We start from the raw sequence: 24501 nt of genomic DNA on the forward strand, positions 1-24501 counted from the left end.
TTAAATAAACACAAGCGAAAGCCGCCATGCTGGGATAATTAAACATATAAACAGAGAGGGATTCACGTGTGATGAGTGGCTACTGTCCAAACAGGGTGGAAAGGAAGTCTTCTTAGAAAAATTCATACGCATACTAAGATGTTGCCACATAGCGCCATCTAGCGTAAAAACCGAACATTTAGTCATTTCTGAAGTTTCCCTGCCAGCCACAGAGCGTTTTAGCTGAAGCTGCGCTCATCCAAGTTTCCTAAAGCAGTGTCCTAATTCGACGAGCCATGCGATGATCTCTCTCCTCTTTTTTCTTCCAAACCCATCACCGTACTTAATCCCCTTTTGATGCTTCACTTTGAGTGGAAACTCCCAAGTGCAAACCACACCCACGATTCCATGTGAAAGATGAGATCAGTGATGTGATAGGAGAGCAGAAATAAACGCGTAAAGTTCAGAGACAGGACAGCAAAAGCCAAACAAAGTTCACAAATCCTTTAAAAGATTTTTTTTAATTCTAGTTTTTAAAAAAGAAAATAAAAATGGCAAAAGTCATACCTTCACACCAAATAATAACATTACAAAAGATGTTTAAGAGAGGTCACTGCTGAAATGTGATGTGCCTCTCTTATAAATAAAAAAAAAATACCTGCTACAGTAATGAAAGGTAAGCTGGGGGAACATAAATGGATTAAAATGTGAAACTAAAGTGTTGGTGTGTTCATAGGTGGCACATTTTTTATATATATATATATTTTACATCCTAAATATAGAACAAATAAGACATGGCAATGAATGGAGAAGTATTGCAGTAGGAGGGTAACCGGGGTGATGTGTTTTGTAAAAAGTTTTCACGCACAAAAGTCAGAATGCTTTATGAATTCGAGCTTCCAGGAGTGAGTACTCAGCGAGAGGCAATCAAAGTCACAGTTTTGCGCAGAAACTTGTTAATTTCTGTGATAATTCATCACGAATCAATTCACAAATCATCATTGTTTTTTCATGTGTGTGTTTGAGTGTTGATTTTTGTTGTTCTGTTTTTTAGTGGAACATGTGGCACCTGCCCTATGTGCAGTAAAATCTTATAACGAAACATGCAGTGAAGGAACACAAGGGGGCAATATAAGAAAGTGTACCAGCCACAGGGACTTACAGTACAAACTTCAAGATTATTAGGAGTCAAATATGTCAGCCAACTGCAGTCAAACGCTTTAGTAACGCCATATTAAGATGTGACCAAACAATCACCATTCATTTAGAATTCACAAACAATTTGCACATGTATGTACACATAGGCCTTATACTGATAGGTGTCACACTGGAAATGGTGGGTTTATTTAGGTGTGGTTCACAAGAATCGAAAGGTTGCATGTAAATAATGTTCAACATAATTGACTGTATGTGTAATCTGCACATACACCTCACGTTTTGAAGTAGGTGTGCATGTAATTAGTTGATGTTAATGCAGTGCATGCCATAAATCTCATTCAAAGTAAATGATGGCATGGCTCAAAATGGGTCCTTCCTCTGAGCTGACTAAATGCCAACAGCTTCAGACAACAGCAGGATTGACAAACACCTCAGACTCAAAGGTGTTCTCATTAGTTCTAATTATAAATTCATCTCTTCATCAAGATTAAATATAAGGCTCAAACAGTAAACAGGTGTATGTTTTTTGTCAGCAAAGCAGAAGATTTGGTAAGATTGTGTTGGAAAACCATAATAAGCTTTCTTGATATGCAATAAAATCTTGGTTAGACCTTTATGTTTGCTGGCGTTTGGTATGCTGCACCTAATACGACAGGCACTGCACTTACATTTCCTACCTATACACAAACCCAGATATCCATCAAACTGTTAGCTGTAGTGTGTTCATAGATGGTGTGCATGAGTCTATGCGTAGTAATCTTAAATGCAGTGAGTACCGTGCGTTACATGGCTGGCACATTTGATACCTCATATAAGGTGCTTGGATAAGAGGTATTCACTGGAGCCAATCATTAATCCTCTTAACACCACTAAATTTTCAAAGAATGTTCAAAGCCATATGACTAATAATACAAAATACCATCAAAGAAACTGGGATGCATAAAAGGTGTCACATAAACGGTGTCAGAAGAGGTACGTTTTGTTTCCATGTCAGAGAGGAACTGTAATGGTGAGATCTTCCTGAGAATATCTGTTCTGCATCAGCTTTATACTGGTGCCTGCAGTGATGCTGCCTTATGTCAATAGTTTGGGCCTTTGCTGTAAGAATCCCGCCTCATCATGCCTCCATAGCACATGGATGGATCGCACACACCAGGCTCACCAGGGATGCCAGGATTACCACTTTTACCCTCTGGGCCATTTTGACCAGGGGGCCCAGGTTTACCTGGAGTACCTGGTTTACCATGTCCCTCCGGACCCATTGGACCTGTGGAGATATAAATAACAAGCAACCACAATGGAACACAGCTGAAAGCTAAATACCAGATATCCACTAAAAGTGCTTCTGCACTTTTACATGACCTTATCAAATGAATGGAAAATAAATCTGTGATGTTCTTTACCTGGAGGTCCAGGAGGCCCATGGTCTCCAATCATGACCCGACCAGGGCTCCCCTTCTCCCCTTTGAAACCTGGTTCTCCTGCAAACACAAGTGTCCTTGTTAGAGAGATTGTGCAGAAAGTTTTAGGATATGCGACTAACTTGACCTTTATTTTACCTTTGAGACCATTAATCCCAGGATACCCCGGCCGACCAGGGTGGCCTGGCAGTCCCCTAGAACCACTAAGCCCAGGAAGACCTCTGAGTCCCTGGGGCCCCATTGGACCTGGTGGGCCAGGAGATCCAGGCTGACTTTGACACCTGGTACAGCTACTCTGCTGATTGCTCAGTATCAATAGAGGCAGCTCAGCTGGAAGGATTGATAATGAGATAGTTTCATTTGGGGAAAATACATAAAAAATGTTCAGCAGGTAGATTAAAATGATACATACCCTGAAGAAGCTCTCTGCATATCTGCCGAATGTGATTGTCTGACATTGCACTTAACTGCAATATAAAGTGATAGACCACGACCAACCACTAAGTTATACATAACACGATTACAAAAAACCATTACAAACAAGTTGTTAGTACAGTATAAGGCACACGTACATATCTTCCTTCGGGTCCAGGTGGGCCAGGAGGGCCCATATCTCCCCGCAACCCTCGGGGGCCTGGTTGGCCTGACTGACCTGGCTGTCCGGGTCGTCCAACTTGACCTTCTTGACCTCTCTGCCCCAGATCCCCTGCTGTCCCTTTCTGGCAAGGATACCACCCCATTATTAGTAATACTAGTTATTATTCATGTTACACTGAGGTAAGGTAATTGCTTTATTGAGCTTGACATACCTCTCCTTTCAGACCCATTGGACCAGGTGATCCCTGTCAATCAAAGTAATGATAAATAATTTAAAAAGATGATAAAACACTCTGAAAAGCACTGTAATTGACATTTATTATTATCATTCTCACTACGTACCACTTATTAGCATTTGTGTGTTTAGGCCTATGCCCCCCCCCCCCAAAAGAAAACAAAATAAAAACAAACTAGAATAGTAGGCATCAAACTCCAAAATATGAACAGATAATCTGATTTTTGGAGGTATTGAAGAAAAAATATTATCTACTAATTTTCTTGTCCAAATTTAGTTAAATCTCGCTAAACTATGCATTTGTACCAGAAACTGTTTTCTTACACGTGTAGTTATGATGCAACAAAGCCTTTCAGAATTAACTCACCACACCCCCTGGCCGCCCCTGCTCTCCTTTTTCACCTTTCATCCCCTGGTGTGGAAATCATTAGGTCAACATTAGATTATATTAAAAAAAACACATAAAATCAGGTTTCAGACTTCAGCCAATGCTGTATATGCAAAGTACTGTAGATGGTGCTGTCCATTAAAAAATTCACTTAAAACAGGAAGAATGACACATATTTATAGTAGTATTGAGTTTTAATGTAGTTCAGTGTAGCCATTTCATTCTCATTAGCATTGCTTAAATTAAAAAAATATGTTGTTTACATCCCAGATCAGAGAAACCTCCTGTTCCAAAAAAGCAAGTAAAGCTGACGTGAAAGCTTCCAAATCCAGATACAAGATGTGATAATAATGATTTGTAAGTATATTAGTAGACTGAACTATTATGAATTCTATGTCCAAAAAACCTTCCATCATCAGGAGAGGTTCATCCTTCCAGACAGCAGACACAAGCCTGGAATAGACTTTTGATTTGAGGTTCCACAGTTTCACTGTAATTGCTGTTTTTGGACAGAAGCAAATCTTAATCCAACACCCAAAGGTGATGTTGCGCTAATGTAAAACAAAGGTTGTGTTCTCAATTTTCTAACCATTATTTGATCTGCTTAACTTGTGCTGACTGCAATATAATTTTGTCTTGAATCTTACCATGTCGCCCCTTTCACCTGGATTCCCCCTCTGTCCCTGTGAAAACAACAAAGGCACAGAGTTTCATTTTATAACATGCTTTTAAAGTTAGACACACTAAAGTCTGTGCATATCACAAAAAAAAAAAACCTAACACCTGACTTTTTGTAGCGTTTTTGTACAAATTACAAATATTACCTACAAATCTGATTGTGATTTACGGCTAATTGATATGAGTGTTCAGTCATTTTTATAACTGCTATTTCTGCAGACCATGGACCTAAATTTCACAATCTAAACAGACTTAACCCTGACCTGGAATCAAGAGAATACTTTGAATTTCTGACTAGATGTTAAAATTCTGGTGATATCAACAAAAACAGATCATGGAAATACCTTGCTTCCCTTCATTCCTGGCATGCCTGGGTGCCCTGGTTGACCTGGACTTCCTGGTTGCCCTGCACTGCCCTTTAAAAGCATGCAGTTAAACCCAGTAGTTAAAAATGGAAGCAAACAAAAGAAATAACTGTTATTTAAGAAAGATGCTGTTCGGCCAGAACATCATAACCAGACCCTTCAGAACACTGGCATAGGATCTGTCAGGGTGTCCTGTAGGGTCTAGCTTAGGGTTGTAGAGCTTCTGGATTAATGAGTGGGGCCTCTGTGGGGTCATACGGTGGTATTCAATGGGTTTTGCAGCTGAGGAGTTTCTATAGGAGTTTGTCATTTTCTTTTTGCAGTTCCTGATCAGTGTTTGTGGTGTGGCAGGGTGCATTGTCTGCCTTTGTGGTCTGTAACACCGTTTAGGTATGTAGTATGCATCAAAGTTTAAATGCCAAATGTTTCCCACTAGAACATTCCATTTTAAATAAAGGAAAATAATGTATTTTACCTGTCAGTGTGGTTTGTAGTTAATGTTGTGGCTAATCAGTGTGTACTGTGGTTTTGATTTATATACTGCATTAATTATCAGCTTCCAAAAGAACTTGCTCATCTGGTTCATATTTAAATGGTAACATACCGCAAGCCCCGGTGTGCCTTTTATGCCCGGACTTCCTCTTTCACCCATATTCCCCTTAATTAAGAGATAAAACACATTTTAGATTGCAGAAAGAATACAATGAGATAGCATCCAAACCGCATCCTATTATGTGGCTGATATTTTTGCTTTCTTATCATAATTCATTTTCAGTGATACATGCCATAGTTTGAGCATACTTTCATGAGGTTTTGGGATTGTGCAGTTTGAAGTTTAATTGTGTCTAGTCGGTGCTTTCTTTTCCAGCTGAACAAGCCTCTGTAATTGCAGTCTGAAGTTCAGCCATAAAATCAAAGTAGTGCCTGCATGTCCATAAACTACGTTTTCACTTGTGTGCCATTCACCAATACGCATTGGCTTGTTAAAAGCAGATCAGCTAATGAAAAATGATTAGGAGACAGCGTGTCCAGACCAGACAAGCCCAGACTGCTTACATTTCCACTAAAATTCCACTGACGAAAGCACTAGATCCTGATCGTTGCTTAATTTAGCTCCACTGGAGAGGCCAGAAGATCGTTACTTGTTCTAAGGTGTATTATAGCAAAACAGGGACCAAACAAAACATGCAATGCTGCCGGCCAAGTACTTTTTCTTGTTTTTCCTCAAAGCTTAGAAAGCATCAAAGATTCAACATTATCCAAACTAATGTGATCATGTGCTGCAATTCATTTAGTATCGGCTGGACAATATATATACTGATGCATGACAATATGCCATACTGATCTGCTGTACTTGGAGGCAGCTGCACTGCATTGTAATTGGAGACAGTTTCAATCAAGCTTGAGCTTGCTGCTCACTAATGCAAGCATGGATTAATGTGGATTAATCTTAAGTTATTGATTTCTCTGTGTCGCACTTTTAACTAGTGCATTCACAGCCCGAGGGCTATGGAGGGGGATAAACTCACGTTAACCTCATAGTTTATCCTGTATTAAATGTCTGTTGGTAAGATCAAAGTCAGCCATTATTTCTACTAAGTTCATTCTTTTTTTCATCACAGCTGTTTGAAGAAGCTCAAACATGATGTTCTAACAGGTGTAAATCATTACCTTCAGTCCGATCGGTCCTTGCAAACCTGGTTCACCAGGTAATCCCATTTCACCCTGCAAAAGAGGGCAAAACTGTGTTGCTAACTCTTCAGATCAAACATAAACAAGAACAGCTATTAACTTACAGGTGGTCCAGTCGATCCTTTAAAGCCCCTGGGTCCAGGCTCACCAACTTCTCCCTTTAATGAGAATCTTATCAGTCAAATATAGTCATAATTAATAAAGCAAAACCATTGTTGAGTTTGCTTTGCACATACATTAGGAGCTCTTACCTTTTGTCCATCCAGGCCTGCATTTCCAGGCAATCCAGGCATACCCTAAGAGCAACGTGGTGTTCCAGTTAGTATATTTAATAATGAAAAGAAGACAATATGACTATCAGTGCTACAGATTTGCATTGTAAGAAACAGAAATGGCATTTTTTAAAATAAAATTTCAAAGGTATCGTTTGACTTTATGCCTTACCATTGTTGTGAAATGATTATTTCATTGTGTCAGTAGCAATTGTTGTTATTTTCTCTCCATAAAAAAACATTATCTAGTCCTTGTGGATGGAGAAATGCCTACCAAAATGTTATGCTTCCCAGATGTGGTTGGTTAATTTACATGAGAAGCAGAGTAAAGTAGCTTGAGGCTTTTTTTGAGGTTAAATTCTTGTGAGTAACAATTTAGTAAATGTAATCACCCCCAAATCAAACTATTTCCTGCAATTTAAGTTTGTTCTTTAAACTAAACCACATAGATCCCTGGAAAAACCCTATGTGCCTCAGCTGAACCTCAGTTAAATACACTGTATTTGCAGATAAATGCAATAATTTTTAAGTGAATGGTTTAATGCACTGAAAGTTTTTTAAGGTCAGCGTGCAGCAATTACTATACTTTTTTGTGTTTCAGTTAGCTCCCATATGGAAAACATATATATAAATCTTATAAAGTTTTTATCTGTCTTGTATGAAACTTGTATGAAAAGCATACAAGAGTGAAAACACATATAAGATCCCTTGAAAAATTATATAATGAAACCTGTATGTTTTGTATACTTACTAAAAAAATATATGAAAGTAATGAGAAAGTGGCCACTTTCATGAGTAAATCATGTAAGCCTTATATGATTCATATATGATTTACTCATGAAAGTGGCCACTTTCATGAGTAAATCATATATCATATGGGCTTTTCTTAAATAAATGCTTTCAGATGCTGCCTTACACTGAAGTTTCAGTGTGCATAGAGGACAGATGGGATAGGAAGGCAGTGAGAGAGTATATAGTGTTGCCGTGAACACACAGTCCTCTCCAACACGTGAAGAAATCCCCTTGTTGGGACCTACAAAGGAGAACTGCATCTTGTTTTAACTTGAGGAAGCGCAGTTCTAATCCTGCCTCCTTGGATACGTTGCTAGCGCTATTGTTCTGATGGGGGAAAATGGCTTACAGCCTTGTGGAGCAACTGAGTCATCTTTTGCAGACCCATCGCAAAAGTTTGGACGAGGCTTATAATCATGATCAGTGGGGTGGCTGCCCAGTTGAAAGACTTTCTTCCTAAAACAGATTTGCCAGAGCGTCACAGCATTCCCCCGATGAGTTACTTTCACTGCATGAGTCTGTTTGTTACATAACAGGGTTATCCTGGGATGAACTACAGGGGAAATACCCCTAATTTACTGCCTGTCAGGGGTAGTCTTCGTACTGACACTGTGTTAACACTGCAGTCTTCATACACCAAAAAACATTATACATGCAAACCTGCATGATCCGTGAAATCGGCTCTTGCAGTGGCCTACTTTACTCTTCTCTTTGTATGTTTCTACTATTATTTCATGCTAGAACATTTGTAAAACATTATGTGTTCTGCACTTCTGGTTCAAAATGCTTTGCTTAAAAGTTAAAATCTAAAAAACAATATGATATTCATGCAAGTCTTCAATGTCTAGGACTCCAATTAAAGTTGCAAGACAATAGCAGCAGCTTAAACAACCTGGAAAATACCAAACCTTTGATCAGCACTGTCTATGTGTGTGTTTATGACTTACAGGATGGCCTTCCCTTCCGTCAGTACCAGGAATACCACTGGCTCCAGCTTCTCCCTTAATACATTTGAAAAAAACTGACATTTAATTTCATCAAAATTTATAGTTAGAAGCCCTCAATTCCAATACCCACATGCCAGCTCAATCACAGTGCCCGACATTTTAGTCAATTTGAGTCAGTCAGTCGACATCTATTTAAAATGTGAACTTCATGCTCGATGTTTACAAAAGCTGGGAATTGGAAAAGGACAAGAGGGACACTTGGTTATGCATGATTCGATTTCCATGGTTGCCAAAAGTCAACAGCACAACATAGGGGAACAACTAAGTCTTTTAGGAGTGTGTGCACTCATCCAACCTCGTGTCACTATTATTCCCCTAATCCCTGAATGAGCTTTGTAACATACTACACTGTCAGAGCAAACAGACCTTTTGACCAGGTCTTCCTGGAAATCCACCCTTTCCATCTCTCCCAGGTAGACCCTGAAATCACAGAAAATTTCATTATATACACAATTATGATGGGCTGTGAGTCGATTCTCAGTTTTTTATACATACAGGTTCTCCCAGAGGACCTTGTGGCCCAAGAGGTCCTATACTTCCTTTTTCTCCCTGACAGTAGACAATCAGCCAGTTAAAGCATGCATATTTCATGTTTAAACCTCTGAACTACTTTCAGGATTGTGTGGACACGTACCACATGTCCAGTTTTTCCTGGTAACCCTGCTGCTCCCGGGGTCCCTTGTGCACCCTAAGGAAAGATTTTCACCTTCAGACAGTCGTGTATCAACATCTGCTCCAGAGTATCAGAGTTGTTTGTGATATACATTGATGGAAAAGCAAACAACTTTTTGTTAATCTGAGGCCCATAATGTAGACAGAGAACTTCATAGTAAAGTCTGCTCTGTCACAAATATGCAGCAGCAGTGGTCTTTTCTGTTGCCTAGATAAACAGTGAACTTAACTATTTAGACTGAAACTTCAGGGAGTGGCATGTTGTATTGCATCATTGGATATTTTTAAATTTGCACTTGCTGACCCAAAACTAGACATTAGTAAAGTTTCTGTTATGCGTTGCCAAGTTAAGGGAACAATGCGTCACTGGATTATAACATACTCAGAAGGAAAAAAGCCTAATTTTGGAACAAACGGGGAATTGCATCACTTGTTTTTCTGCATTCAAAACTATGCTAATGGCCTCAAGAAGGAACAAATTACTGTATAGTGCAATACCAAGATGACATTTGTTACTGGCTGACTCAGTGACTTTGGTGGGCGACATTTTTATTGAGATTCTGTTTGCAAAAATATGCTGAATGCAAAAAACACCGTTGGAAAAGTGTAGACGTTTCTCTCTTTCTGTCTCAGCCCCATTTGTTGTTCACTTAATAAACATGACCCAGTAGCATTCTCATACTCAACTGTCTCAAAAAACACATCAGAAATCTCCCTGGCTATAATACTGTAATCTTGTTTGCAATGGATATCAAATGAGCTATGGCAGAGGGATTAAAGAAGCATTTATGAAAGCTTGTTGTTGGTCTTCACGCTGCAGTGAGTTTTGATAAATAGGGTTTTGTTTTACTTGTAAATGCTAAGATGTGCCAACCTATATGACAACACAGAGCTTAAAAGAAGGACATTCTTGGAGACTGCACTATAAGCTGACTGACCAGTGACTTGCAGAAAGCTTTTGCTATGGGGCTCATGCTAACAGGTGTGTTTACTTTCGAAGCAGGGGTGCGGTTTTCATTGATTTCTGCTGAAATGAATGCCACCATTGTAGTTACAGTGTTAATAAACTACAGAGATCAATATCACAGGCTGGATGCCCACATAATTAGCAACAAATTGTTCATTGAAGGGTGATGAATGACTGCGGCCATGAACAACTACCACAGACTGCAAATACACAAACATAACCTTGAATTCTGTTCTCCTGGCTTAATTTGGCAGACATCTCATGTTTCTGTTCTCTACATCCTATGCCAGGAAAAAAAGATTGCACCCTTGGTGGTCTTACTATATGGGAATAGTTTGAAAAGGCAGATTGAAACATGTTTGTATCCAAAGAAAACAGTTTATTCTGCAAAGGGAGGAACCTAAAGAAAAGCTTTCGTAGGTCCTTGCTAGGAAAGGTTTTTCGGCTATTGTTCTGCATTGGAAACAGAACAATAGCCGAGAGGAAACGCCTTTTGACCCAGACATGAAGGGAAATTTGGTTTGATAGTTTCATTTAGACTATTTAAAGCTGATTGCCAAATAGTTATAATTTCTGATATAATTATTCTTTCTCCCACAGCTAGGAGGATTTCATGCATGTAGTCCAATAATGCTCTTTTCACTGTTTTGGCCTCACAATGTGTGTGGAATGTCCTTCAGTGAAGTCCGGGCAGAAAAGCCTCTGTCCATCTTCTGACGGAGACTAAAAAACAGACTACCTCTGCTACCTCTTACTCAACAAGAGCAATCCAAGACTGCATGCCTCTGCCAAGGTTGAAAAATTCCCTCCACACCATCCATGAATTAAATCCCTGGATCCAGAAAGATATCTGGATCTGGACTAGTTTGTGATACTGAGACAATGTCTCTCTGCATTTCTCGTAATGGTAAAGAATTCTTCCAAAAGTTCCTGGATCTAGACTCATATTTAGATTGACTCCAAACCCCTTATTACTTATAATCTGGGCAGACCCTATTTCTGGTAAAATCTTCATGCATATCTTTAAGAGTCCTGCAAGCAACCTAACAAACCAAACCAAACCAATTACGTAACACAAAAATCTTTTAGAGCTCTGTTTATAAAAGAGGTACTCCCACATTTGGACGATATTTAGCTTTTGCTCCACTTAGGTTAAAATTCACTTCTTGTAAGTCACTGTCTGCCAGAAGAATGTAACACAAGTAGAGGTCCAATTATGGGATTTCAAAAGAGCGCTGGAAATGGGATAAAATAAATAAATAAATAAATTCACCTGGTCCTTAATAGTGTAGTGTCTGCTTATCGAGAAGACCGTCCAGCAGCTTGTAAAAACCTAATGTGATACATCCTGGACACATGTGTCCGGGACAGATGGCACAGGAGGATTTACTCCAGGCGCAGAAAAGTGTCAGCAGTCAGCTGAGAGAAGTTTTTAGACCAATACTAAGTGCTTGAATTGTTCTCCCCTTCAGCCAAATAGCAGGGGGCCCCTGTGGTCCCACTGATGACTGATGATATGACAGAAATGATGCAGTTTGCAGCAGCTGCATTAACTTAGTGAACTTTAAAGCAATGCTAAACACAAAATGCTGTTCAGATGAACATAAAAGGGACTCTGCTGTGTCTGTTGTTGCTGTTTCGGTTATCGAATAAGCAAAAAATGCTGGATCACTTAGGCTTCGCTTGCTTTTAATTCATTTTTAATGGTCATTTCTACGAAAAAATGTCCTTCCAAGGAAGATTTTCAGACTTTCTTGTTGCTGGATAAAATTTACATTTTCTCAATTTTTTCATTTGGACCTGTTGTGGTGGCTGGCACATTTCAGCGTACATATGATGTATCCTATCATATAACAACATGCATAATTTTCTATTTGTGTGACTAAACAGTGGAAGCTGTTTTTTAGCTGATGCACCACTTATTGTGGGTAAGTCTTGATTCCATAACTTGGTTTTGTTGTCATCTAAGGCTTAGAGATTCCATCCATCCATTTCTGAAAATCACTTGTCCAAATAAGGGTCATAGGTCAGAAAGTGCTTTTCCCAGCGGTCATGGGATGAGAGGCAGAGTAAACCCTGGGCAGGTTGCTAGTCACTTGTATTTTTTCCAGAATTATGAGGTTTATTCCTAACTGAGATCCATGTGACACATATAGTCCTCTGTCAAGGCGTGATCAGTTTTGTTAATTTGGTTTCTCAGATCACATGGTCTATCTACAACTAAATATTAACCGCACTTCTTGTAATCCAGTCCTAGGACCTCTACCTTAAATATTGTAGTTATAGACTAAAAAGCAAGGAGAAGATGCAACTCGGGCTGAACAAGACACCAAGAGGAAAGAAGATGCACCCCCGGTTCTCTTTTTTAACGTTCCTAGGAAATGGCGGTACAAAAGTCAGGAAATATGAACACATTTAAAAGGTCTCCGATGACCCTCCTGCTCTCTCTGCTCTCTTGTTCCACACTATAGATGCTGTACTTTTTACTCTCCCAATGGATCTGCTTTATCTTCAAAACATATGGCTTCTGGAGTGATTGATGCAACAATGTTCAAAGTTGATGTGTCTAGCAGGGATTTCCTCTCAATCCTACATTTGATCTCATAAAAAAAAGATTTAGCTTGAAAATTCAATGTGTTTTTCTACTTTTAACTATCGTTTCTTGTTCTTTTTTTCCCTTCCAGCTATAGCAGAGTTTCCATGCTTGAGCTGATTTCTACAGAAATATAAGGAACTGGATCTAGATACTATATTAATGAATAGAAATGAGGCAACAGCTGAAAATAATAAATAACATCAGCACCTTCTCGCCTGGTTGTCCAGGTGGCCCCGGTAACCCAGGAATACCCCTCTCACCCTGAAAGAATAAACTTGTGTTTAAAAAAAATGTCTATCAGTCGCCACAAAATCATGCGTGACACCACAAAGTGTTATTTGACCTTCCTACCGAAACACCGGGCCTCCCTTGCTCTCCTTTGTACCCATCTGGTCCACGTGACCCCTTAAAACAAGGAAAATGAAAGCAGCTTTAAATTTTCAACACTATCTTATCACTGACTTTTCATCCACTGGTTATTGATTTACCTTAATTCCCGGCGAACCTGGGAAACCTGGAATTCCTCTAAGCCCAGGGATACCCTTGAAATGAAAAACAAAAAAGACAAGAGATGCACACGTTTGTTTAAACATCTGAATCCCCTCCACTGTGTGCATGCTCTCTGGGTGATTCTAGGCTGCGGGCAGATGCTTTTTCTGAGTTTTTGATCATGCTGTAGAACATGTGGTTTACTTTTGGATAGTTTTCATCACACAAAATCACCACCATGTTGCCAGTGCTGCTATAAGCAAAGATGTTTCTTATTTAACCACTGGAAAATTAAGAAAGTAAGCACATTTACCAGTGTGTTTTAACATTCTGAAGCAGTCCTGACCACATATAATGAATAAGAAGAAAACCGTTATGATCTACTGGACACAGATACTCAACTGGCTTTCTCAAAAGCTGCTGTGGATGCTGCTGTTGGTGATTATGTTTGTATATTGAACTATGTAGTACTCACAGGCTTACCATCAGCACCAGGAGGACCATGCTGACCAGGAATACCAATGCTTCCTTGCTCTCCCTAAAGAAAGTGGAATGACGTTATTCAACCATGTGTGATTAAAACTGTATCATGCAGTCTCAAAGCAGTAAAGTAATCCATTTAACACACCTCCGGTAACAGTAAACTTTCTCACAGTGTTGATTTAATTTATCTATAAAGAATGCTTAGCAAGCTTGTTTATCTAATGTAAGATGCACCATGTGGGGTCTTAAAGAACATCTGCACGCCAGCAATGTTCCCAGCATTTTGGATCTATTAGTAAATGTAATAAAAGCATACCGGTGACCTTATAAACACAAACATTAACAAAGAGAGTCTTTTGCCAAGCTTATATCTCTCTGAGGTCCTTGTATAACGGCTTTTATGACCGGGGCTTTTTGATACCCTGTGATCAATAATGGCAAACATGTAGGTTTTATTTCCCACTTTGGTAATTTTCCATTGCACCCAGTATTTATCTTTGACAGCAGTCTGGTTTGGTTTAAGAAAAAACAAAAGTACAATACTCCGTACATGTCCTTACAAGACAAACTTACACACACAAACACACCATAGCAAGCCTCACTGGAGAAAAAAAGACCACTTGGTGCATCCATAAATTATAATACTGTTAGTTTTCAGCAGGTAACTGTGTGCTTAAGAGCTTAAAGTGCTAAAACTTCCCACTCAGCACCGTTTCTGACACAATCTGTTTTCACAAGCTAGTAGGATCTGATCTGTTGGTGAAGTGCAACGTGTGCTCGTCATTTACAGGATGTCTGCACACAGTTCACTAAGGCTGAGCTATAAGAGAGGGAAGGTTTGAGTTCTGCCCTAATACAGTTTGTCATTCCTGAGTTTACACATAAATTCATACTGTTAAAGATAAAGTTGCTTTTGTGATAATTAATCTCTTCAGTCCGCTACAGCTTAAAGCAAATATTTAATGAGCAGTCTGGACACTGAGGGGCTGGACAAGGCAACAATGTATGCCAAAGCAGGAACAAAGTCAATGTGTCTGCAGTGTTGGCACACAGGCAAAGAAAGATCTTGTGACTAGATTCAGCTCTTTTTTAATATGAACAGGGCAATAGGGTGTCTGAGCGATCTCATGGTTAGATACTGTGTGCAAAGCAAAACGACAAAAGGCAAAGACTGTGAGGAAAGAGACAGAAAAAAAAACTGACCTTCATTCCTGGTTGTCCGGGAGGTCCAGGAGGACAAACACAAGGTTCTGGAGTCGGTTCAACGCGATCAGAGCACTGTAATAACCAAGCATAACAAGAAATCACAGCCACACACTAAACATAATCTGCAAAGCTCTGATATTAAGGTTTAGTCTTTGGGTTATTTGGTCTTTCTCATTAAAACTGAAAATATGCATCACGATTTCTTGAAACCACTTTAAAGCTGCAAACCATGAGAGAGGGATATATATTCAAAGGATGCAAAACAGAGAAAAACAACACATTCTCAAAAATCAGAAGGTGAACGACAAGTACAGGCTTTAAAAATTCAGTTCAATTCAGTTTTATTTCTATAGCACCAAATTACAAACAAATACTTCAAGGCGCTCTACATCGTAAGTGAAAAACCCTACAATCCCCTGTGGTCGAGCAAATGAATAAATAACATCCTTACATATGAATTGTTCTTGTCATTTTTAATTAAATTTTTTAAGAATTCTAAAAATAGTAAAATAGAGTTGATAACATGATATAAACAGCTTCACTATGTTTAGCTCTAGCCTACTTGCATATGTACATATGTAGGTAGATATGTAGGTGTCGGAGAGCCTCCATTCAAAAGAAAATTGATGACCAATCCTGGAGATTCCAAACAAACCACTGAAAAGCACACACAGAGAGAGGAGAGAAGTAGCGATACTTGGAAAGCATTTGTAATTTTAGGCTTCTCATCTTGTCTCTTTTGATATTTTTATCCAACAGCTTCACATGAAAAACAGTTATTTGGCACTGGCTTTTGCGGTTGTAGCAAATCCCAAGCCAACAACGGGCCACTGCTTTGCAAACACAGTTAGAGCCAGCAGGCAATAAAAAATATAGTGCAACATCTCTGAAGCTGAGCCACGGGTCCTCCTCCAGCAAATTATTCTCCGCATGAACAGATGTGTCTTAAAATTAATATGCTAAGCTTACACCTTCGCTTGTAACGCTGCAACGGACTACTGATGAAATAACAGGAAAGAAAGCATCACTGTACAGTCTGAGGTGTGGAGTTAACTGAGGATGAAATCTTTGGCTGCGCCATCACGGGGCGCATTGCAGAGCAGAAGCAGATGTAATTAGGAGAGGTGAAAAGTAGGTGAAAGTACGTTATCTTTTGGATGGAAAAACAGGTGTTGGGCCAAGCAGACTCATATACTTACAACTCCAGGTATTTCACAAGCAGTCTCCCGGTTGTTCTGCTCAGGGTCACAGTAAATGCGAAGTTTCTGAATTTCAAACTGGGAAAAAAAATTAAAGGAAGAGGTTGTTGTTAGAAACAAAACTTCCGATATTGGGGACAAACAGATTGTAATATGTGGCCAATTACGTGATACTTATTTTAGTTTTATCGGTGCTTTGCCACTAATGAATTGTAACAGCTATTGTATAACTGCTGAAGAAAAATAAGTGCCCTGATTGGCTGCTGAGCTGCTACATGTTGCCAGACCTCCCTCAGTGTGCACAAATGCTCTGCAGTGTTGTTACGCTATTCTTCCATTATTTGGTTATTTGGTTTGTTGTGCTGGTAGTGAAACGTCTCCAGGAGGTCCCAGGGACTGCGTCACTTCAGTTACCATGAGAGCATAATAATAATAATTTACATTATAAAAAAAAAAAAACCCAGATCAACACATAGCTTTGATAATGGCACTGACTTTAAACCTAAATAGGTTTGAATATAATAATATAATTTCTAGTTGGATGACTATTTTTACTTATAATGTTAGTGTAAATTGGCCGGTTTTATCTTTCTGTGTTTATAAAGACTCAATAACAAAAATGTTTTTTCAATTACAGGTGTGTTTATTCAGAAATAATACCATGACTGACATTGTTAAATAGCTCAGAAATTCATGGTCCTTATGACAATGGATAAGCACATAGAAAAACATTCACTGTGTTTAATATTGTGGTTCATGTGAATATATTCCCAGGAATGTTGAATGAATAAAAGTTGGTATTCTTTCAAAACAAAGGATTTTCTCATGCTTCCCAGTTCTTCACGTGTCTTGTTTTAGTTCTGGTGAATCTTATTGCATTAACTAACACTGCGGCACAACGGTGACATGAGAAACCTGCACATCTATATCATGCATATGGGCCTCGGGCTCCTTTATGTAACTGTTTGTGTTCCATCAAACTGAAAATAAGAATGAAAACATCTAGAGTGCAGAGCACATCTATTCTTCTTTTCAGTGTGATTATTGTTGGCTCACTGAGAACTGACCTCCATATATCTATCTATGGAGCAAATTACAACACAGCACTACTAATACAACATTTTTAGTGCAAATGGTGCCAACTGAGACAAATAAAACAACGATTCATAAGACCATGTGAACAAAAGGGTTCATTTTTGCCAAGGATTTATCACTCACGGAGTTAAACATGTCTCCTAGGAGGTAGCAGTAAACTGCATGGTATTATGTGATCTAGTTAAAAACATATATCGGCACTGAGTTTGCTTAGCTACTCATTAAACAAATGCTCATAGACTTACTGGCACTGTTGTTTCCTTTCTGACATATTTTCCTACTTGGGTTTTTCCATTGATGAAAATGCCAACAGGGGGCTCCAGTGATAAGGTTTCAATTTCCAAGTCATCAACATAAAGAGTGACATCCTCTTCGGTGACCAGCAGACGTAGCTGGTGCCATTTCTCATCAAACAGCTTCATTTATCATAGAAAAAAAAACAAGAATAGCCAAAACACATTAAAACAACCTAGTGTGATGATAAACACATGAAAAGGGAACCTATTATGCTCACTGCCAGATCTGTGTTGTTTTTTCTTTTTCTTGGACTCTAGAAGATTAGCTCTGCATGATTCACAGTTTGGGCCTTTAAACAGCCCCTCACTGTCTGAAAACAGTCTTTTTCTCATTGGCTGCCCCTCACAAACAGAAGGTTTGAACAACAAGTGAGTGAGTATATGGCAAACTATAAAGAAGAGCATAATAGGTAAACTTAAAATAAAACTTTGTGTACATTGCTTTGCAACAGTTTCATCTTCTTCAAAGCTATACAAAGCTGGCATCAGGATTAGATTTTGACCCTTACACACTTTAATAAGGATTGTTTGGCAGTCATAGCTACCATACAATCTCACAATACTCATTTAGGACATTTTTCCACTTCAGTTTTAAGGATGTGCACAGTTTTATAAACAAACAACAGCAAAGTGCTGCCAGGCAGTTTTGAGATGTGACCTAAAAGTGAGAACCAAGATCATCATTTTGATCAGGTGTTTCAGCGAGAAAGAAGATTTCATGTATGTATTGCACTTATAACTTAACTCCAGTGGGGATCATGTTTTGTCTTTCTGTCTGAAAAAGAAATCGCATTTATTGTATATTCTAACCTGTTTGTTTTGTTGTGTTGTACAAAAACATGAAGAGAAGATAAATGACCCAGTACAGCTTAAAAGCATCAGTAAAAACTAGAAAACTATTACAGGTACAAGAGACAGATTGAACCAGAATGGTCCAAATGAAACCCTTAGAAGCTGAGATAGCCCAACTTTTAGCCACTTGTATGGCTTCTAAATGGGCTTTACCTCTTTTCCCATAATGCAAATCTGTTTTGAATTAGCCTGTCTTCCTCTTAAACATCCTCATGTTCTCTGAAATAGCTGGAGCTGTCTTGAAAGGCAAAGAGAACTTAAACTGATGACACCACAACAGTTATTTTGACTTAATAAAGCTCTTACAAAACAACAGAGGATACAGCCTTTACACAGTGTTACCTACCTTTGCTGTCTGTTGTGAAAAAGTAACAGTCTGAATCCCATTTGGTGCCTTGCTGGTTGTTGTGAACATGACGGTGTGGTCAAAACCGTTTAAAGTTACCGCCATCTGAGGTTTACCATCTCGTGTCTGTACTCTCCACAGGTCCCACTCCTCTTCTGCAAGTGATCCTTTGTACCTCAATGTGGCCACGAAAACATATGAAGGAGGCAGGCCATCAGGAAAAAGGTTCCTGAAAAATAGAATAAATAGAAGATGGTCAGCGTGTCATACTTTGTCATACATAAAGATGATAAAGAAAAGAGAAAAGCATCCATAATTACCGTGTAGCTTCACTCAAGTCGACACGAGACGTCACCTGATAGGCCTTAGAGCCATAAAACGTCCCTTGAGTGTTCTTTGCTTTTTTTGCCAGATTTAAATGTAACAAGATATCAAAGCCCTTCTCGTCACGGGAATCTATAGGAATTCTGGCGGGACAAACAGTCTCTGTAACAGAGAAACGCAATAAAAAGGACAGAACAAGAGGCTGGATGACAAATGGAGTTCTTTATTATATTAAGAAAAAACACTATACTACTAGCACGAGAGTAACATTTGAACACATTTAACTTCATCATATTGGAGAAGAAAAACACAGACAACAATCAACAGCTGCTTACCTTCACATAGTTTCTGTCTTATGACCTGCCTGATCCTGGAAATAGCTTTGTAGTCCTCAACAGAGAAGACATAAGTTGAAAATGGCTTGTTTGCAATGTCCCTCAGCTCATCCTTTTCTGTCTCTGGACCAACACCAATTGCAAACAGGATTACTCCTTTTTTCCTCGCTGCCTCAGCAGCTTTCAGAACCTCATCTTGAGACTTCCCATCTGTGAGGACAACAGCAATTCTGGAAACGCTCGCTCGCTCAGAGAGGCCAAATAGTCTGTCTGTAGCAAACTCAATAGCTGCCCCGGTATTTGTGTTACCCCCCCTGTATTCAATGGACTCCATCGCCTTGATGAGGTCTCTGTTGGTGGAGTGCTTCCCCAGAGGTATTTCTAAATGGGGACTGTCACTGTACTGGACGACTCCAACCTGGGTAAACCTCTGCCCGACATTGAAGCTCGTCGTTATGTTGACTAGCCATCGCTTCACTATTTCAAAATTGACATCTTCAACACTCCACGAGCCATCTAGAATAAAGACCAAATCACATGGTGCAGTCCTACAACCTGAAGTGGACAAGAAGTGCACAATTAGCAATGCAAAAAAAACCGTTTTAATAAATCATATTTAGTTGAACAGCTACTAGATATGCAATGCGTTACATGTGATAAATGAAGACAGAAGCATTCTTACTTCTTAGGTCTTCATCTTGAGCCGCACTAAAGAAATGGAGAAGCATGAAGCACAGGCATCTTAACACACAATGCATGGATGTTGATTTGTAACCCATTACGGAGCAGTAACTAGTTCCAAATTTGCACCTACAGGAAAAGGGAAAAATATGCTTTGTATAGCACAGAAAAACAAATGGACAATGCATGTATTTATGACATGGTCACTGTGTATTTCTTGCCTTGAAAAAAGTTAATGACTCAGGCTATTGTTTTCCCAGTTATTATTGTTATTATTAAATGCTTGGCTGACATTTATTTTGGCTCACCCCCAAACCACATGTAGGTGATTGTACAGGGTGTGCAATACCTTAAGTTATGACAAGGATGTTGGCCACATAATAGGTTTTTCAAAATGATGATGAATGATTCAAGCTTTGTGTACACATGCAAATTAGAAGCAACTGTGCAGCATTTACGCTTTGAGGTCATGGCAATTCCGTGAATTAATGATTCATACTCTAGTTATGCATTTAATGTTTATCCCCTTGTGCTTTTTCTTTTTTAGAACTGTCTCCGCCACAGATATTACTAGAGATCAATGTCTCGTCAAGCTGTCTGGGTCCATTATCAGAAACTATACTGTAAACTTTGTTGTCAGGTTGAGGCCCAAGTTAAGCAGAGAACAGATGGGGTGATCGGCAGATATCGCACTGTGTTGCTAATGAACTGAAATAATAAAGTTGTAGGGGGAAAAAACAGAAAGACAATGACCTTAAAAAGATGCAAAGAGCTGAGATACTGCAGAGTCAGCTAATAATTCATCCTTGAAAGTGACATTTTCACATTAAAGTTGGGTACTTGATTTATTTCACGTTAAAAATAAATATTAGTTGGAGCAGCTTTAAATTCAAAGTAGAATGCTATTACTGGTATCTTAAAGTTACACTAACCCTAAGCCAAAAAGTTTTGGCATCAGCCACACATAAGGTAATGTAATTGTGACATAATGCAGGATAAGTTTTCACACTACGCTTTTCCTAGAGTGCTAAACCGCAAAAGGAAAAGCTCCGGGGTATCATGCTCTGTTGACAGCACTACTCAGTAGCCACCCAGAATACGACATGACTGACTCGCACTGCTGCCATCAGGTATAAACCCTGTTATACTGTATTTGCTTACATTCACTTCCTCGCTCCAATGCTGCCACAATTCCCGCGTGACTCCAGAAATTCCATATTTACTAATAAGCACCACTAATCTCCTCACATCTCCCTCGCATCCTTCCTTCATGTGGCGCACAATATTTTTCCGATCTCACCGCACAGCCTCCGCCGCCTCAGTACACCTAAGCATTTTCCCTTCGAGCCTCATCAACCACATCCTCACATGGCTCTGTCAGCTTCACAAGTAAACAATTTATTGGACCTCTGACCACAACTGCTCTGAAAACCAGTGCTCAGTGTTTCCTGTGGGATTATCAGCTGTTTCCTCAAATCTGCTGCCATTTGCCAATCTCTGCCCACCCTTGGCCCAAATACAAGACGCCTGCCCAGAAAAGCTTCACTCCCACACTTTCCCTCCTCCTCTTCCTTCTTTCCCATCAGCACATGGAGAAATGTTAACCGGTGTCTGCCACATGCTGCTAAAGACGTACAGCAGTTATGTTGTCAGGTGGGTCATTCTTAAGAGTAAGGTTATTGTACACTCTGGCAAAATGTTTAAAGTTTTGGCAGAAATGAACATAGAGAATGAAAGTTTGGGGAGATGCCTGCTAAAGTGTTTTGCACTTATGATTAATCACTTTTGTTTTTCTTCCATATTATTTTAAACTCTCTTCGGCTTATTCATCACTTTTCTGGCTCTGCTACATTAGCCTCACTTGTGCTGACAATTTATTAACTAATTGACAAACTCCATTGTGATCTCACTTCCCAGCCTCTACTTATCCACCTGCACAACAATGTCATTGAATGATACTGAAATAAAGCAGTTTCAAGGCAAGTGCACAAAGCAGAGTTTGTCTTTTAACAGTACTTAATACTAAAAAAAATACGTGTCTGTATTTTTTTAGTATATTTTACAAGTAAGCACTAATGCGGTTGCATTATATTGCAGTGCAGTGATCATTATGTTTGTTCTAATAGACATATGAACAACACCGTAAAACGATGAAAGTTTTGTTTTTATATTTAGCATAATGAACTAGAGAGTGCAACATACAACTGTGTGTTGCTTCTCTGGCTCTTGTATTAAATCATCCGTTAAAGTGGTTCCCAACACGTGAAAGAAAGAAACTGCTGACATGCTGAAAGGAAGCGGTTACAAATGAGGACCAGATATGCCGCATGCAGTAAAAGACTCAGGCCTTGTGGAAGGAATTTGATGGGAAAAAACTGACCATATACCTTTTTGAAGCTTTTAATTGTGACATGTGAAGGTCAACGAACACACGGAGCAGGATATGACCCCTGGCCTCACGAGTATTTTTATTCCTGTGCGGGCAAAGAGCGGTCACACTCTTTAACATAACTAAGTTTTTCCACTGTGTAAAGTCAGCGTGGAAGTGACACCAGCTGAAGGAGGCGTTAAGCTGCCGTCGTTGTGCAAGCCGTTTTCCTCAGAATTTTTTTCCCCCGCTAGAGAGCTGGAGGAGGTTGCTGGAAAACCCCCTCACTGGCAGCGTCCAGCCAGGATGACTTTCCCCTCAACTGACTTTCCTCAAACCGAGTATTTCTACACCTCTGCTCGAGCCACATGGAAATGATTTGCGCCATCAGACAGTCAAATTCCAGCTGTGGACGGTGACCAGACACATGTAGTCATGATGAAGGGAGTCATCCTTCATCGAGGGATAAAAAAAAACAACGTTGCACGTGCCGTGCCATCATCCTTCATGCATAATGTAGCAGAGTTAACAGGTGCACTCGTGTTGCAGGTAATCATCCCACTGGCGCACTGATCTCTTGTGTTATTGGAGGCAGCACAGACACTATTAACCTCCAGCTTTTGTTTTTGGTGGTCTCAACAGTGAAGCTGGTATGCAGAGGATTAAATAAAACTAAGTTAAAAGGTCTAAAATAGCTACCACAAGACACTCATTCTGTGCTGAATCTGTTGTTTGTTGCATTTTATTCCACTTTAATAGAATTTTTGTGAAGCTTAGTTTAGTAGCACTTTAGCTCCAGCTGGAAATGCTGTTCAGAAAGCTGCTGAACAAATGATATCTCACATTTCCCCAGATAACATTTCACTTGTTCAGGGTGGGCGACACACACTGAGTCATCACAGATACTAATGAGAGTATCAGACCTCATATTTTAAGCTTAATAATTACACCTTACTTGAAATGTGGCCATGATAGCACTTTTTATTACTAAGCTCGCAACGGGAGAAAATTAACACATTTTTCTATTTGTCTTGTTTCTGTAGTGTGCGCAATGCAACTGCAGACTTTAACTCCACGTGAATTGCTGAAGTTAAAATTATCTGCTGCAAATTTGGCTAAAGGAAGTTGTTCCATTCCAGAAACAACAACTGCTGTTCAGCATGTGCAGCACTTGCCAAGATCGAGGGGATTTATTGCTGCCAAATTCTTCAAGCAACAAGGGAAAGCCAAACCCTATCAGTTGTTCTGCGTGGAAATCTGTTCAACTAATCCAAACAGTTAAATAATGCGTTGTAAAACGTTAGCTCATAGAGGTCCTATAGCTTTTCAGCAAACATCTCCATTTTAAATGAGTTCATTCCTTATTTATGAAGATGACTGTGCTTGACATGCATGCAATTCTTACATATGTTTAAAAAAAAAGTGCACGAGTACAATACATGCAGTGCAGTGATGCATTATCCAGAATGTTTGCAAAGATTTGAGAAATATGACAGAAAAAAACATTTTATGAGAGGAGAAATTGCCAGGAAAAAAAATCCTGAGATGAATCCCATTCATTCTTTTAGGATAGTTTCATAAACAAGGGACTGATAACTTATTTAATGTCTTCAATATGCAACTGCAACAAGTCTAGTACACCAAACTAAGCAGTCAAATCTGAGCAATGTTACCACGTTATAGCACACAGCAGACTGAAAATCATGTCAACATGTGAATGTCAGTGATCATGAACAAACACTTTGAAATTAGCAAACAGTTGTTTTGCTATGCACACAAAAAACCTATACAGCACAACAGCATCTTTAAGTCAGTAAAAACAGAAAGGAAGTCAAAAGTTACCAGTAAGCGTCCAAGCACTTGTCTGAATTCCCATTAATCCTCTCATTGAGAGCCAGTGATCAATACTGTTCACAGCCCCAGATTCACAGAAAGTGGATTTCGCGAGAAGTGCACATGTTTCACTGCTGAATGAAAGCCTGCCCTTTCTAGAAGCTCTCCTCTGTTT

General features: G+C 39.3%; 1 protein-coding gene across 1 annotated transcript; it reads right to left on the reverse strand.

The window, feature by feature from the left end:
• Window positions 1–481: 481 nt before the first annotated feature.
• col21a1 (collagen, type XXI, alpha 1) lies at window positions 482–24501 on the reverse strand. The gene is made up of 29 exons (XM_085297069.1): window positions 24336–24501; window positions 20127–20254; window positions 19445–19999; window positions 19106–19271; window positions 18786–19014; window positions 17537–17707; window positions 16197–16274; window positions 14995–15069; window positions 13784–13846; window positions 13308–13361; window positions 13171–13224; window positions 13027–13080; window positions 9219–9272; window positions 9080–9133; window positions 8951–9004; window positions 8525–8578; window positions 6765–6809; window positions 6618–6671; window positions 6493–6546; window positions 5426–5479; window positions 4801–4872; window positions 4426–4461; window positions 3758–3802; window positions 3368–3400; window positions 3131–3277; window positions 2971–3025; window positions 2697–2888; window positions 2541–2618; window positions 482–2404 (listed from the first exon to the last, which is right to left on the reverse strand). Exons 2-29 carry the CDS (start codon window positions 20221–20223, stop codon window positions 2217–2219), a joined length of 2865 nt encoding a protein of 954 aa, XP_085153195.1. The 5' UTR covers window positions 20224–20254; window positions 24336–24501; the 3' UTR covers window positions 482–2216.

Source organism: Mchenga conophoros, linkage group LG13 (assembly GCF_057382185.1).
Source record: "Mchenga conophoros isolate Kocher_MC1m ecotype Shallow Benthic linkage group LG13, M_conophoros_male_GT1.1, whole genome shotgun sequence".
Classification (NCBI taxonomy): Eukaryota; Metazoa; Chordata; class Actinopteri; order Cichliformes; family Cichlidae; genus Mchenga; species Mchenga conophoros.

Excerpts from the sequence above, each read along its gene's own strand:
- col21a1 (XM_085297069.1), bottom strand. The coding sequence starts at position 20,223 with ATGGGTTACAAATCAACATCCATGCATTGTGTGTTAAGATGCCTGTGC. Across the intron at positions 6,672-6,764 it reads CAGGCCTGGATGGACAAAAG|GGAGAAGTTGGTGAGCCTGG; the intron begins GTAAGAGCTCCT and ends TTCTCATTAAAG. Across the intron at positions 3,803-4,425 it reads CAGGTGAAAGGGGCGACATG|GGGATGAAAGGTGAAAAAGG; the intron begins GTAAGATTCAAG and ends TTTCCACACCAG.